Source organism: Dama dama, chromosome 1 (assembly GCF_033118175.1).
Source record: "Dama dama isolate Ldn47 chromosome 1, ASM3311817v1, whole genome shotgun sequence".
NCBI lineage: Eukaryota > Metazoa > Chordata > Mammalia > Artiodactyla > Cervidae > Dama > Dama dama.
This window is the reverse complement of record NC_083681.1, coordinates 71,675,123-71,690,779: the sequence shown is the minus strand read 5'-3', so window position 1 is coordinate 71,690,779 and position 15,657 is coordinate 71,675,123. Positions and strand designations below refer to the sequence as shown.

Sequence of the window (15,657 nt, the reverse complement as noted above, 5' to 3'; positions counted from 1 at the left end):
ATCCATTCGTCTGCTGATGGGCATCTAGGTTGCTTCCATGTCCTGGCAATTATAAACAGTGCTGCGATGAACACTGGGGTGCACATGTCTCTTTCAGATCTGGTTTCCTCGGTGTGTATGCCCAGAAGTGGGATTGCTGGGTCATATGGCAGTTCTATTTCCAGTTTTTTAAGAAATCTCCACACTGTTTTCCATAGCGGCTGGACTAGTTTGCATTCCCACCAACAGTGTAAGAGGGTTCCCTTTTCTCCACACCCTCTCCAGCATTTATTGCTTGTAGACTTTTGGATAGCAGCCATTCTGACTGGCTGTAATGGTACCTCATTGAGGTTTTGATTTGCATTTCTCTGATAATGAGTGATGTTGAGCATCTTTTCATGTGTTTGTTAGCCATCTGTATATCTTCTCTGGAGAAATGTCTGTTTAGTTCTTTGGCCCATTTTTTGATTGGGTCATTTATTTTTCTGGAATTGAGCTGCAGGAGTTGCTTGTATGTTTTTGAGATTAATCCTTTGTCTGTTTCTTCATTTGCTATTATTTTCTCCCATTCTGAAGGCTGTCTTTTCACCTTGTTTATAGTTTCCTTTGTTGTGCAAAAGCTTGTAGGTTTCATTAGGTCCCATTTGTTTATTTTTGCTTTTATTTCCAATATTCTGGGAGGTGGGTCATAGAGGATTTTGCTGTGATTTATGTCGGAGAGTGTTTTGCCTATGTTCTCCTCTAGGAGTTTTATAGTCTCTGGTCTTACATTTAGATCTTTAATCCATTTTGAGTTTATTTTTGTGTATGGTGTTAGAAAGTGTTCTAGTTTCATTCTTTTACAAGTGGTTGACCAGTTTTCCCAGCACCACTTGTTAAAGAGGTTGTCTTTTTTCCATTGTGTATTCTTGCCTCCTTTGTCAAAGATAAGGTGTCCATAGGTTTGTGGATTTATCTCTGGGCTTTCTATTTTGTTCCATTGATCTATATTTCTGTCTTCGTGCCAGTACCATACTGTCTTGATGACTGTGGCTTTGTAGTATAGCCTGAAGTCAGGCAGGTTGATTCCTCCAGTTCCATTCTTCTTTCTCAAGATTGCTTTGGCTATTTGAGGTTTTTTGTATTTCCATACAAATTGTGAGATTATTTTACAACTTTCTTTTTTAAAACTTAATTCTTTTGAGATTTATCTACATTGGTCAGTACAGTGAAGGTCTGTGGTTAGTAAACTGTGTATGTCAGAAAATTGCTTTGTCCTCACTCCTGAATGATGGTTTAAGAGAATATAAAATATTATATTTAAAAGAATATAAATTCTGTACTTAACACTTTGATGCTATTGTCTTCTGGTATTGATTCTGGTATCTAAGTACACCTAGTTGTCACTACTTTATAGGTAAACTGTCTATAGGTAAACTAGTCTCATGGATTTAATCCTATGTCAGTGATTAAGAAGGATAAATAAACTTAAATCTCTAGCTCAAGCCTTTACCCAGGAGTCCACACCAGAAGAACCAACTCTTCACTCAATGTCTCCACTCAGATTCCTAATAGGTATCTTCTTAATATACCAACTTCCTCCCCAGTCTATCCCTCCTTCAGTCTTCTCATCTCAGCTAAAGCCAACTCCATCCAACATCAATTGCTTGGGTCAAAAATCCTGGAATCCTCCTTCACCCCATCTCCGTCTCTGTCTCTTCCCAACCACTTCATGGCCACCTCCTGGGTCTAACAGTTTTGTAGCTGCTTCCAGGTTCTATCTAGATCCAACGTCCAAAACCAGATCATATAATTTTAGAGTTTCTAACCCAAAATGATACTCAACCCTGAAATGTTGTTCAGGAAACTGACGATGCAATTACTGAACCACTAGATGGTTTGGTTCATTTTTTGGTCATTAGGTTTTGTTTTGTCTTCCTGCCTTTTTAAAATTCTTCCCACCAGACTGTTTTCATGCTCCATCCCAGTCTTCCAGCAGTAGTAAATCTGGTTATCTTCCTTTATCTTGCACAGAACACTGTTGTTCCCTTTACTCCACAGAGATGAAATGAACATCAGACAGCAGAACCTATTCCTGGTTTTGGAGACCAGCAGGCTTATAGTTTTAGCTACATTCTCAACTTGGTGTTTTCTATTCCATTTCAAGTCTACGGAGACTGTTTATGTTGTGTTCAGACCTGACTACATTTTACTTTGATTTCTATTTTGTCTTTCAACTGTCATTGTGCATATGAAGCAGAACTAAGTACTATGTATAAACTCATTATATTACCTTAACCAAATACTGGTGGAGTCATTATTTTTCATTTGCATTTTCAATGACTTGGTAAATGGCATTTTCCCATTACACATACTCGAAGTCTCTTTCTCTTCATATTAAATAATACTGCCACTTAAAAAGATGGATAATCATAAACATATATAGTGTTGTCTATGGTTCTTAAAAACTATTTTCTGCACCACTGCATCTTTCTGAACAATGTGTTTTAAGCTTGCAAGCATGGAGCCCTATAAATTATGTCTACTGTCTTTCTTGGTATTCATAAAAATCAACATTTCCAAATTTATAAGTGACAAAACTGGTAAGAACAAGGTGAGACACTATCTTTAAAATGGTGAGGTGCTTAAGTTTTATAAGTATTCCTAAAAGTTTACTGCCTACACGATTGATTAGTATGTGCTAAAAGTTCTTCCTTCTTAACTGACAGAAGTTTAAAAAATATATAACTATTACTGTTAATAGATGTACTAGTTTAAATTTATATAAGTGAAGTTTGTAACTTTTATATATCTAGAAGATGAATGGCTACCTGGTTTCATCTCCAGAAACAGCTAGGAGATAAACCGTCCGCCTCTGGTTCTGCCGTAACTTGTTTCATGAAATCAGGCAATTCACAGTCTTTAGGTCTAATTATTTCCTTACCTCTGAAATGAGGATGATCTTTATGATTCCTTCTAACTTTCTAAGACTCTGATTCTACTCTTACTATTCCCAATAATTTTCTAAATCTCATTTTGCAAAATGGGTTTTTTTTCTACAACTTAAAAAAGTTTCATTAAAATTTGAATTCCATTTACACTGTAACTTTTAAAAGGAAGTTTTATGAAAGAAAAAAGAAACTATTTTTCAAATAGTTAACACTATCTGCTACTAAGAAAAATCAGTTTATGAAAATCAATGATAGAAACCAAAAGGTCAGGTATTATTAGAGCTAATAAATATCAGGTTTTCAAAGTGTGGAAAAGAATCTGAAAAAGAATAAATACATGTATAATTGGACCACTCTGCTGTACACTTGAAACTAACCCAATATTGTTAATCAACTATACTTCAGTATAAAATAAAAATGAAGGAAGAATTTTCAAGATGCAAAGTGATGAATGCTTTTCACCTCAATCATAAGAACACAAACTACTAAGGTCCTAGTTTTTACTATCTGAGAACTAACAAAATCTTTACCCAAACTCTCCTTCCAAGATTATCTTGAGATAATTCCTCTTCATATTTGATGGAAATATTTATACATGGAAATATTGTTCAAGGATATATGAGTCAAGAATGAGGCATAAAACCAAGGTTCCAGTAGTCTATTTCTCTTACTAGTGCTCAAATGGCATTCTGATTTAAAAAAAAAAAAAAGCATGATCTAAAAATAGAATATTCCTGTAAAAGTCAGAAGAATTAAGAAATAATACGTTTTAATTCTTCTTTGACCACAGTAGCACCTGTGAAATGCACCAAGTATCAGCTGCATACCGCTTGCCCAGTTGTCTCACCTCCAGTTCTTTGAGGTAGTTAACTGTTGTTTCTTGTCTCATTAATATGACTAAGTCATGGGGATGCTTCAAGTTCATAGGTGAATCCACCTGCAAGCAAGCAAACAGATAAAACTCAGATTTCATTAAAATCTGTTTGGATTAATAACATTTTCTTTAATATGCCTTAAATTATTGTTCAATCACTATTACAGTCAGTGTGAGGTGCTCAGTAAATTTAAGAGGTATTTCAAAAGTGATCATGTGTAAATTTCAGCAAAGAGAATGAGAGGTTCAGTAGCTGTCCCTTGAACTCCAACTCAAAAGAGCAAGGTTTTGAAATTAATATCCTGACTTGACTAATAATATAAGAAATATTCAAGAAGAGAAGTATTTGGAAATGACTGATAAATTCCTTAAAATGTATGTTACACCTATACTAACAAAAAAAAGATCGCCTTGTCTTGATAACACATTCTATATCTAAACAAGTATGGCAGGAATAAAAGGAAAAATAAGAAAAGCATCTATTTTTATAGGCTATTTGTGAAAGCCATAAATCAGAGATTATATAAAATAAACTCGGGACTTAGAGTTTACAATTCAAGTTTCTGAATCATAAACAAGCAACTATGTTGTTGAAGATGTAGGAAGAATGAATCCTTATATGTTGGCAGCAGGCTTATAAACTTATTATTTGGAGGCTCATTTGACAACATGTATCAAAACTTTAAAATTACACCCTTGATTTAGGAATATAAACTAGGAAACTATCAGTTCAGTTCAGTTGCTCAGTCATGTCCGACTCTTTGCGACCCCATGAATCACAGCACGCCAGGCCTCCCTGTCCATCAAGTGGGCAAAGATACATACAAATATGTTCACTATATTACCTTTAACTGAAAACAAACAAACAAAAAAACTAACCAAACAACAAAAACAAACCTAAGTCCTTCTGTGAGGGAACAGGGAAATCAATTGTCCAATGGAATGGGATACAGAAAAATTAGATCTACTATCGTGGAAAGACATTCACAATGCATAATTAACTAAAAAAGTGATAAAGAATAAGTATTTTTTTTTAAAGAAATTACATTTTTATAGATTTAGATGTATACATGTCTGATATGCCAAAAACTAAGCTGGTTTACTTTTGGGAAGTGGGATTAAAAAGAAAGGTACATTTATATCTTTTACTTTTTACACTTGTATATTTTTCAATTGTCTACATATGTTTATAACAAGGAAAAAACAACACATATACACATGGGCCTTTTTGAATTTCAGGAAAATCTAAGACAGTGGCCTTGGAATCTAACAGATAAATGAAGTTCCTGGTATCCCTTAGGGTTAGATCGTCAAATTATGTACTAGCTCTTCAGAAGTTCTACTTTGAGAAGAAACTACATTTGTGTAATCTCTAAGAACTTGACAGCAGCTCAATTAATTAATTTTAGAGCTAGTTTTTTTTTTTTTTTCCTTTTTTTTTTATTATTACTATTTTTTTTTTTTTCCAGTGGGTTTTGTCATACATTGTTATGGATCAGCCATGGATTTACATGTATTCCCAATCCCGATCCCCCCTCCCACCTCCCTCTCCACCCGATTCCTCTGGGTCTTCCCAGTGCACCAGGCCGGAGCACTTGTCTCGTGCATCCCACCTGGGCTGGTGATCTGTTTCACCATAGATAGTATACATGCTGTTCTTTTGAAATATCCCACCCTCACATTCTCCCACAAAGTTCAAAAGTCTGTTCTGTATTTCTGTGTCTCTTTTTCTGTTCTGCATATAGGGTTATCGTTATCACCTTTCTAAATTCCATATACATGTGTCAGTATGCTGTAATGTTCTTTATCTTTCTGGCTTACTTCACTCTGTATAAGGGGCTCCAGCTTCATCCATCTCATTAGGACTGGTTCAAATGAATTCTTTTTAATGGCTGAGTAATATTCCATGGTGTATATGTACCACAGCTTCCTTATCCATTCATCTGCTGATGGGCATCTAGGTTGCTTCCATGTCCTGGCTATTATAAACAGTGCTGCGATGAACATTGGGGTGCACGTGTCTCTTTCAGATCTGGTTTCCTCAGTGTGTATGCCCAGAAGTGGGATTGCTGGGGAACATAGGCAAAACACTCTCCGACATAAATCAAAGCAAGATCCTCTATGACCCACCTCCCAGAATATTGGAAATAAAAGCAAAACTAAACAAATGGGACCTAATGAAACTTAAAAACTTTTGCACTACAAAGGAAACTATAAGTAAGGTGAAAAGACAGCCCTCAGATTGGGAGAAAATAATAGCAAATGAAGAAACAGACAAAGGATTAATCTCAAAAATATACAAGCAACTCCTGCAGCTCAATTCCAGAAAAATAAATGACCCAATCAAAAAATGGGCCAAAGAACTAAACAGACATTTCTCCAAAGAAGACATACAGATGGCTAACAAACACATGAAAAGATGCTCAACATCACTCATTATTAGAGAAATGCAAATCAAAACCACAATGAGGTACCATTACACGCCAGTCAGGATGGCTGCTATCCAAAAGTCTACAAGCAATAAATGCTGGAGAGGGTGTGGAGAAAAGGGAACCCTCTTACAGTGTTGGTGGGAATGCAAACTAGTCCAGCCGCTATGGAAAACAGTGTGGAGATTTCTTAAAAAACTGGAAATAGAACTGCCATAGAGCTAGTTTTTTAAGAGCAAAAGATAGCCTTGCTTAGGCTTTGCTAAATGCAAGCCTATTAAAAAAAAAAATCAAAGAGAGGGAATGAGAATTCTCTGGTGGTCCAGTGGTTAGGAATCAGTGCTTTCACTGCCGGGGGCACAGGTTCAATCCCTGATTGGGGAATTAAGATCCTATAAACCGCGAAGTATGGCCAACAAAAAAATAATAAGAAGGAACAAAAATAACATGGAATAAGTCCAATGGTTGCTTTAATAACATGCACAGTAGTACTGGGTGATGCTAGGTGACTGCATATAAAATTCATCCACCTTTCTTCATTCTACTGTCTCAGAGATGCCAGAAGAAAAAGAGATGCTCTAGTCTGGAGTAACTTCCACTCATATTTTCATAGCAATTATCTGAACTATATAATCACCATTATGTAGTTATGGATAATTATCATCTCCCAGGGTCTTCTTTTATAACTAAATCCCTTCACTGCTTCCCTTGGCTTTCCTACTATTTTGGAATTTACATTAAAACTGTACTCTGAATTTAAAAGGCACTAAAAATATAATAGCAAGGCCTATACTTGACCACTTGAGCTGTTAATCTCTATCAAACAATGAAACCTAGCAAAGGCCTACAAGCAAAACACTAGGTGTTTCTCAATGAGGGGTGGAAGTTTTCGCTTCTCTTACATATTCAACAGTCAAATGCCAGAAGGGCAGGGAAAGCGACCGTTTTGAATATGACCTGATCTAACTCCAAAGTCCATCAATCTCTTATACAACAATGTAATATATTGTTTGTAATATATTACAGCACACCAAAATTTTTACAGGAGAAAATGTAAAAGTGATAGGCAGTGGTCAGAATCAAAAGAGCTTTAATAGGAGGTCAAAGGAAGTCTTTACTTTGCAACTATCCAGACCTTGAGAGCAACTGATTTAACATACCTCTCTACAAGTGTATTTAAATGAGGTTTTTAGAAAAAAAAAAAAAAAAAAAATCGGGGGGTGGGAGAAGGAATGTGGGAGTGTGGCAATCCCATTCCAAAACACCGAACCAGTCTATTTATCTGATAATTTGAAGAACTACAAGCAGAATGAAAGAAGAAGACAGATGAATAGAGTATAATTTTAGCTTTAGATTAAAAAGACACAAGAGAACCAGGGCTTTATCGTATTTGAATAGAATGGGTTTGACCAACATTCAACTGTGAACATTTCATTTCCTTGAAGCACTGAGTGCAACAAAGATACGGTAGCTAGAGAAGGCACAAGATAAAATTATTAGCAGAAGGGAGCCCGCTGACAGCTTGGCAGCTGAGCTTCTCCTTTTGACGTGGCAGCAAACGGCATGGCTCTCTGCCAGAGTAGGGTTGATTACAGAAGATTTACAGCCTGACGCATATTCTAACTGAGGTACCTTCACGTTCTTACATTTTAAGATGTTATGCTAACTATCTTTGGCAAATGCCAGTCAGCTTGAATTTCTCTCTTTTTGACTCTCTCTCCTCCTTAGAAGATTAGGAAAGATTACAACTTTGTAAATGCTACAACATCCATTCAACTAACAAAAGTTATATTAAGCCTCTATCAACCAGGCCCACTATGAGTCAACATGTGGAGCCTGTGCACTCCTATTTTATATACAATTTAAGAAGGAGTGGTAATATCCCTTCAAAACCTTCAGCATTTAGAAGTGGCTGCTATAAGCCCAAGAGCAAAAAGAGTGACAAATTACAGAGAGGTATTAATAGATTAAACATGACATAATGCATCCACTAGACCTCAGAGCACTTTATGGTTTTTTCACAAAAGGACAAACAACCCTACAACTTCCACAGCATAATAAATGATGCTTATAATGACCTGAATTAGAAAGAAAAACTGAAATTATTTTCAATTTGTTATAAATAAAGAAGGTGAGAAAGTATGAAATACATTTTAGGGAAAAATTTAAAATGCAGGGAAAAACTGACCATGTGTTTGGAAATTAGCTATCATGGAATTCTGTTCAAAATGATTCATTCTCTCAGGACTTCCAGGTAAACACAGTTTCACTGTTACCACAGCAATTTATTTTAATAAAGAAAATGGCAACCTATATATAACAATCCAATTTTATTTTCCTTTTAATATATTTTATAGCTACATGTATCCAGTTATATAGAACAGCAGTAAATATCTTATTGTCAGGTTCATTTTCATATATTTCATTTGCTGACATCTTTAAGATATTGTTAATTTCTATATCTCTAATTTGGAATCCTGTCTCTGTGAATTCAATAAAATCACATGGTAATGTCACTCTATAAAGGTAATGACTTCACCCCCAAGTGAGATAAAAGATGAACACTGTAAACTTAAAATAACCAACCTAAGGATATAAACACTTTTGAGTTCTACAAAACCAATCACTTTCGAGGCATTCCCTGGCAGTCCAGGGGTTAGGACTCAGCATTCTTTTTTTTTTTTTAATTAGTTGGAGGCTAATTACTTCACAACATTTCAGTGGGTTTTGTCATACATTGATATGAATCAGCCATAGATTTACACGTATTCCCCATCCCGATCCCCCCTCCCACCTCCCTCTCCACCCGATTCCTCTGGGTCTTCCCAGTGCGCCAGGCCCGAGCACTTGTCTCATGCATCCCACCTGGGCTGGTGATCTGTTTCACCGTAGACAGTATACATGCTGTTCTTTTGAAACATCCCACCCTCAACTTCTCCCACAGAGTTCAAAAGTCTGTTCTGTATTTCTGTGTCTCTTTTTCTGTTTTGCATATAGGGTTATCGTTACCATCTTTCTAAATTCCATATATATGTGTTAGTATGCTGTAATGTTCTTTATCTTTCTGGCTTACTTCACTCTGTATAAGGGGCTCCAGTTTCATCCATCTCATTAGGACTGATTCAAATGAATTCTTTTTAACGGCTGAGGACTCAGCATTCTTACTGCAGGGACCCTGGGTTTGACCCCTGGGTCGGCAACCCACTCCAGTATTCTTGTCTGGAAAATCCCATGGACAGAGGAGCCTGGCGGGCTACAGTTCATGGGGTCACAAAGACAGGACTGAACAACTAACACCTACTTACTTAGGTACATGATACACTGTTGATTGTTGGATGCAAAGTATCTGATATCACCTTGTTAGATTCTCTATCTCCTAAGGCATCATGACTCACTGATGACCATCTGGAAAAAAGGTAAAGTGGCTAAGCCATCAGGAATCAGGAAAAAATAAGTCTTTGACCCGACCATGACCAGCTCTGTGACGGATAAGCAAATCACCTTTTCTGCCAGGGCTCCCGTTTCTTTCTCTATAAACTGAGGGAGCCCAACCTAATGACTTCTAAAAATTCCTGACATTTTCCAAATTCTACCTCTATAAAAGATTGAACACTATCATTAAAGTATCACTTTTAAACAGCCTAAACCATTGAAGTAATGTGATATTCAAATGAATGAAGTTGTCATTCTTTCAGTTTGCTCATACAAATGTGTACTTTCTTTAGGCAGGGACTATTTCCAAAGACAAAGTTAAGAGCTTCTTTTTTTTTTTTTTATTTTATTTTTTTATTATTATTTTTTTTTCCAGTGGGTTTTGTCATACATTGATATGAATCAGCCATGGATTTACATGTATTCCCAATCCCGATCCCCCCTCCCACCTCCCTCTCCACCTGATTCCTCTGGGTCTTCCCAGTGCACCAGGCCGGAGCACTTGTCTCGTGCATCCCACCTGGGCTGATGATCTGTTTCACCATAGATAGTATACATGCTGTTCTTTTGAAATATCCCACCCTCACATTCTCCCACAAAGTTCAAAAGTCTGTTCTGTATTTCTGTGTCTCTTTTTCTGTTCTGCATATAGGGTTATCGTTATCACCTTTCTAAATTCCATATACATGTGTCAGTATGCTGTAATGTTCTTTATCTTTCTGGCTTACTTCACTCTGTATAAGGGGCTCCAGCTTCATCCATCTCATTAGGACTGATTCAAATGAATTCTTTTTAATGGCTGAGTAATATTCCATGGTGTATATGTACCACAGCTTCCTTATCCATTCATCTGCTGATGGGCATCTAGGTTGCTTCCATGTCCTGGCTATTATAAACAGTGCTGCGATGAACATTGGGGTGCACGTGTCTCTTTCAGATCTGGTTTCCTCAGTGTGTATGCCCAGAAGTGGGATTGCTGGGTCATATGGCAGTTCTATTTCCAGTTTTTTAAGAAATCTCCACACTGTTTTCCATAGCGGCTGGACTAGTTTGCATTCCCACCAACACTGTAAGAGGGTTCCCTTTTCTCCACACCCTCTCCAGCATTTATTGCTTGTAGACTTTTGGATAGCAGCCATCCTGACTGGCGTGTAATGGTACCTCATTGTGGTTTTGATTTGCATTTCTCTAATAATGAGTGATGTTGAGCATCTTTTCATGTGTTTGTTAGCCATCTGTATGTCTTCTTTGGAGAAATGTCTGTTTAGTTCTTTGGCCCATTTTTTGATTGGGTCATTTATTTTTCTGGAATTGAGCTGCAGGAGTTGCTTGTATATTTTTGAGATTAATCCTTTGTCTGTTTCTTCATTTGCTATTATTTTCTCCCAATCTGAGGGCTGTCTTTTCACCTTACTTATAGTTTCCTTTGTAGTGCAAAAGTTTTTAAGTTTCATTAGGTCCCATTTGTTTAGTTTTGCTTTTATTTCCAATATTCTGGGAGGTGGGTCATAGAGGATCTTGCTTTGATTTATGTCAGAGAGTGTTTTGCCTATGTTCTCCTCTAGGAGTTTTATAGTTTCTGGTCTTACATTTAGATCTTTAATCCATTTTGAGTTTATTTTTGTGTATGGTGTTAGAAAGTGTTCTAGTTTCATTCTTTTACAAGTGGTTGACCAGTTTTCCCAGCACCACTTGTTAAAGAGGTTGTCTTTTTTCCATTGTATATCCTTGCCTCCTTTGTCAAAGATAAGGTGTCCATAGGTTCGTGGATTTATCTCTGGGCTTTCTATTCTGTTCCATTGATCTATATTTCTGTCTTTGTGCCAGTACCATACTGTCTTGATGACTGTGGCTTTGTAGTAGAGCCTGAAGTCAGGCAGGTTGATTCCTCCAGCTCCATTCTTCTTTCTCAAGATTACTTTGGCTATTCGAGGTTTTTTGTATTTCCATACAAATTGTGAAATTCTTTGGTCTAGTTCTGTGAAAAATACCGTTGGTAGCTTGATAGGGATTGCATTGAATCTATAGACTGCTTTGGGTAGAATAGCCATTTTGACAATATTAATTCTTCCAATCCATGAACACGGTATGTTTCTCCATCTGTTTGTGTCCTCTTTGATTTCTTTCATCAGTGTTTTATAGTTTTCTATGTATAGGTCCTTTGTTTCTTTAGGTAGATATACTCCTAAGTATTTTATTCTTTTTGTTGCAATGGTGAATGGTATTGTTTCCTTAATTTCTCTGTCTGTTTTTTCATTGTTAGTATATAGGAATGCAAGGGATTTCTGTGTGTTAATTTTATATCCTGCAACTTTACTATATTCATTGATTAGCTCTAGTAATTTTCTGGTAGAGTCTTTAGGGTTTTCTATGTAGAGGATCATGTCATCTGCAAACAGTGAGAGTTTTACTTCTTCTTTTCCTATCTGGATTCCTTTTACTTCTTTTTCTGCTCTGATTGCTGTGGCCAGAACTTCCAACACTATGTTGAATAGTAGTGGTGAGACTGGGCACCCTTGTCTTGTTCCTGATTTCAGGGGAAATGCCTTCAATTTTTCACCATTGAGGGTGATGCTTGCTGTGGGTTTGTCATATATAGCTTTTATTATGTTGAGGTATGTTCCTTCTATTCCTGCTTTTTGGAGAGTTTTAATCATAAATGAGTGTTGAATTTTGTCAAAGGCTTTCTCTGCATCTATTGAGATAATCATATGGTTTTTATCTTTTAATTTGTTAATGTGGTGTATTACATTGATTGATTTGCAGATATTAAAGAATCCTTGCATTCCTGGGATAAAGCCCACTTGGTCATGGTTCTTTTTAACCATCAATTTGTCAAATGACCCCAAGGCTCCAGTTAGCAGTGCCTATTTCTGAGCCGTTAAGTTGCTCACTGTATCACAGACAAAGTCAGTCCTCTGTCCTCATGCTGCTTAATTCTAACAAAGTTCCAATTTAAAACTTAATAACAAAATAATCTTTTTTCTGATTTATAAGCTAAATATATATGGTTCTATAAAAACAGACACATTATAGACAATCTAAAGGAGAAAGTTAGAATTACTTGAACTTTCAACTTCAGAGATACCTGTTGCCAAATATATTTATCAGGGTAACTTCTCAGCATTTATATACATATATAGCTATGCATATACTGTTAAAAAAATCAGATAATACATCTACTATATTATAGCCTTTCCCCCTCTGTTCTTCTCTAAATTTTATCAGGCTTCTTTCCCAATAAATACAGATTTACATTATCATATTTAGTAGATGACAATTATGTTAAACAATAACAACTGCAACCTGGGCAACAACAATTATATTAAAAGTCATTTACCCAGGTTGCTACTAAAATTTATGCTCTCCTTTTAACAATACTGGGATGAGTATCCTTACACCTAAGTTTTTTGAAAGTGAAAGTCACTCAGTCATGTCTGACTCTTTGCAAACCCATGGATTATATGGTCCATGGAATTCTCCAGGCCAGAATACTGGAGTGGGTAGCCTTTCCCTTCTCCAGGAGATCTTCCCAACCCAGGGATTGAACCCAGTTCTCCCACATTGCAGGTGGATTCTTTACCAGCTGAAACACCAGGGAAGCCCAAGAATACTGGAGTGGGCAGCCTATCCCTTCACCAGCAGATCTTTCCGACCCAGGAATCAACCGGGGTCTTCTGCACTGCGGGTGGATTCTTTCCTAACTGAGCTACCAGGGAAGCCCCTAAATTTTTCGAATAGCTATTAAATTGTTTTCTTCCCAGAATGGGGATTGTTAAGTTACAGGGATTGGCTTCTAAAAGTTGTATTTTTTACTAGCTTTTCTCTAGAATAGTTGAATCAGCTGAAATTTATAACAATAGTAATCGAGTTTCTACACACTCAGAAACACAAGAAAAGCATGAATATATTTTAATTTCTTTGTTGGCATATGTATTTTTGCCTTTTATACACAAAAAAAATCTTTCTTTTTTAAAATCCATCTGGCAGGTTATACATCACATTTTATGAATGGTGGTTTCTAGCTGGATGATTATTCTCTTCTGGTTTGTGTTTTCTGAGCTTTTCTACAGTGAACATGTATACTTAAATTTATAAAGTATTTCTTTTCTTTAAAGAGCTATGAACAGGTCATCTTGTTAAAATGAAACTTTATATAGTGCTATGCAACATGTCTTCTTGTATTAAAAAAAAACTGTAATGACAAGTATAAGTTCAGATCTGAAAAATAATCTTTAGCTTTTCCTTATATATTCTCAGAGAAAAAAATTCCTCTAATAGACATGGGACCAAACACTCAAAAAGAGAGTATCTACTGTATTTTCTTATTCCTTTCTCCGCTCAAATTTTTATTCTTATCTCAAATCTAGTTCACTGCCATTTTCAAATGATGGCCTGAGGAGCCCTCACCTTTGTGACCCGTGCCAGGTTCACGCAGTTGCAAGCACGAAGAGTTCTGGAAGGATGCAATGAGAGGCAGAAAAGCCTGTTACTGGACTTTGCATGCAATTCTCTCTTCAGAATTCAAGTCTAACTATCGTGGACTTTCAGGTCTAGAGAAGTTTAAGTTCACAAAATACCAGTTTAGCCTCGACTCTTAAGAGAGACTTACACAACTTCCTGGCTGTAATAATTGCCAAAAAATGTAACATTTTCTAGACCTCTTACTGCAAAAATGTAATTGTATCAGATCAATAAAATGCTACTGTTATGAACTGTCAAGATTCAAAAATAAATTTTTATTAAAGATGACTTTTTTCCCACTCTCAGAGTACTTGTAGAGTATTTTAGTAAAAAATTAAAAACCAGCCTCAATTTTATAGAACACCAAGTTACCAAACTAAAATTCAACTTAAATAACTAAAAATGTTGAATCCTGACCATTACATGAATTTTTATGGCCTGATATCCCTATTTTTTGAAGTTACCCTCAATTAGATTTTACTTTATCATTTTCAGTTCTTGGAAGACATAGTTGTAAATACTTAAACTCACATAAAATAATCTAGGTATTTAGGAGCTGTAATCTAGATCTGAACATCTCGTTAGAGCATTCATGTTAATCACCATTTTCTCAACTGATTAGCAAGTAACCATTTTTAACGTGAGCAACTAAGAACAACTTCTTACAAGAGCCATCAGTCTACATTTCCTGCCTTACTTCACCAAAGAATAAACAAACAACATAATGAATAAACTAGACAGCTTATAACCTTACAAGAGAGGAAATGAAACACTGGATCAGGACAGCAGAATCATGAATATTTACTTGTGTACTTATGATATTCTTGTAAACACATACAGAGGGAATGTAGCTGCACAGTTAGAGTGGATGCATACCTAACTCAGAAGTGGTTTTTCTTTCCGGCAGAAAATACCAAACACAGAATGATTCAACAAAGATGTCAATGTGCTAATCCCCAGAGTATGTGAATATGTTAGGATACAAGGCAAAGGGAATTAAGGTCGCTCACTGAGTTAAGGCTGCTAGTCAGATTACTTTAATTGAGCAAGCTAGAGAGTGTCACCTGGATTATGAAACAGGTGGGCCCAATGTAATTACAGGGTCCTTAAAAGTGGAAGAGGAAGGTCACAGAGAGGGATGCAAGGTTGCTGGCTTTGAAGATGCAATAAAATGGGATTGAAAGCTGAGGACTACAGGTGGTTTCTAGAAACTGGAAAAAGCAAGGAAATGAACTTTCCCCTATAACTATACTCCACAAAGACAGGCAGTGCTGCTGTCCCTTTGATTTTAGCCCAGTGAAACACCTACAGGACTGTGAGATAATAAATCTGTGCCGTTTTAAGCCACTCAATTTGTGGTAATTTTTAATGACAGCAATAGAAAACTCACACAAGAACCCACTAAGTACCAGACATAACGCCAGGCACTATGGTGATGAAAAAAACATGCGCACCAGAGGGTAGCTATGGACTGAACTGTGTCCCCCCTCATAAATTCACAGGGAGAAGCCCTACCTCCCAATAAAGTGGTAACCGGAGACTGGACCTT

At 36.5% G+C, this 15,657-nt stretch overlaps 1 protein-coding gene across 5 annotated transcripts in view; it reads right to left on the bottom strand.

Moving 5' to 3' along the window:
* The window catches only part of TTC17 (tetratricopeptide repeat domain 17), a 120,569-nt gene that overhangs the window by 91,939 nt on the left and 12,973 nt on the right, over positions 1-15,657 (bottom strand). For 3 of the 5 annotated variants that reach the window (XM_061152186.1, XM_061152181.1, XM_061152198.1), the window contains exon 2: positions 3,757-3,846. In XM_061152186.1, coding sequence (XP_061008169.1) covers positions 3,757-3,846 — 90 coding nt within the window. Of the gene's footprint in view, positions 1-3,756; positions 3,847-5,604; positions 5,650-15,657 lie in introns of those variants that run through there. The other 2 variants (XM_061152178.1, XM_061152192.1) reach the window with 1 other exon arrangement.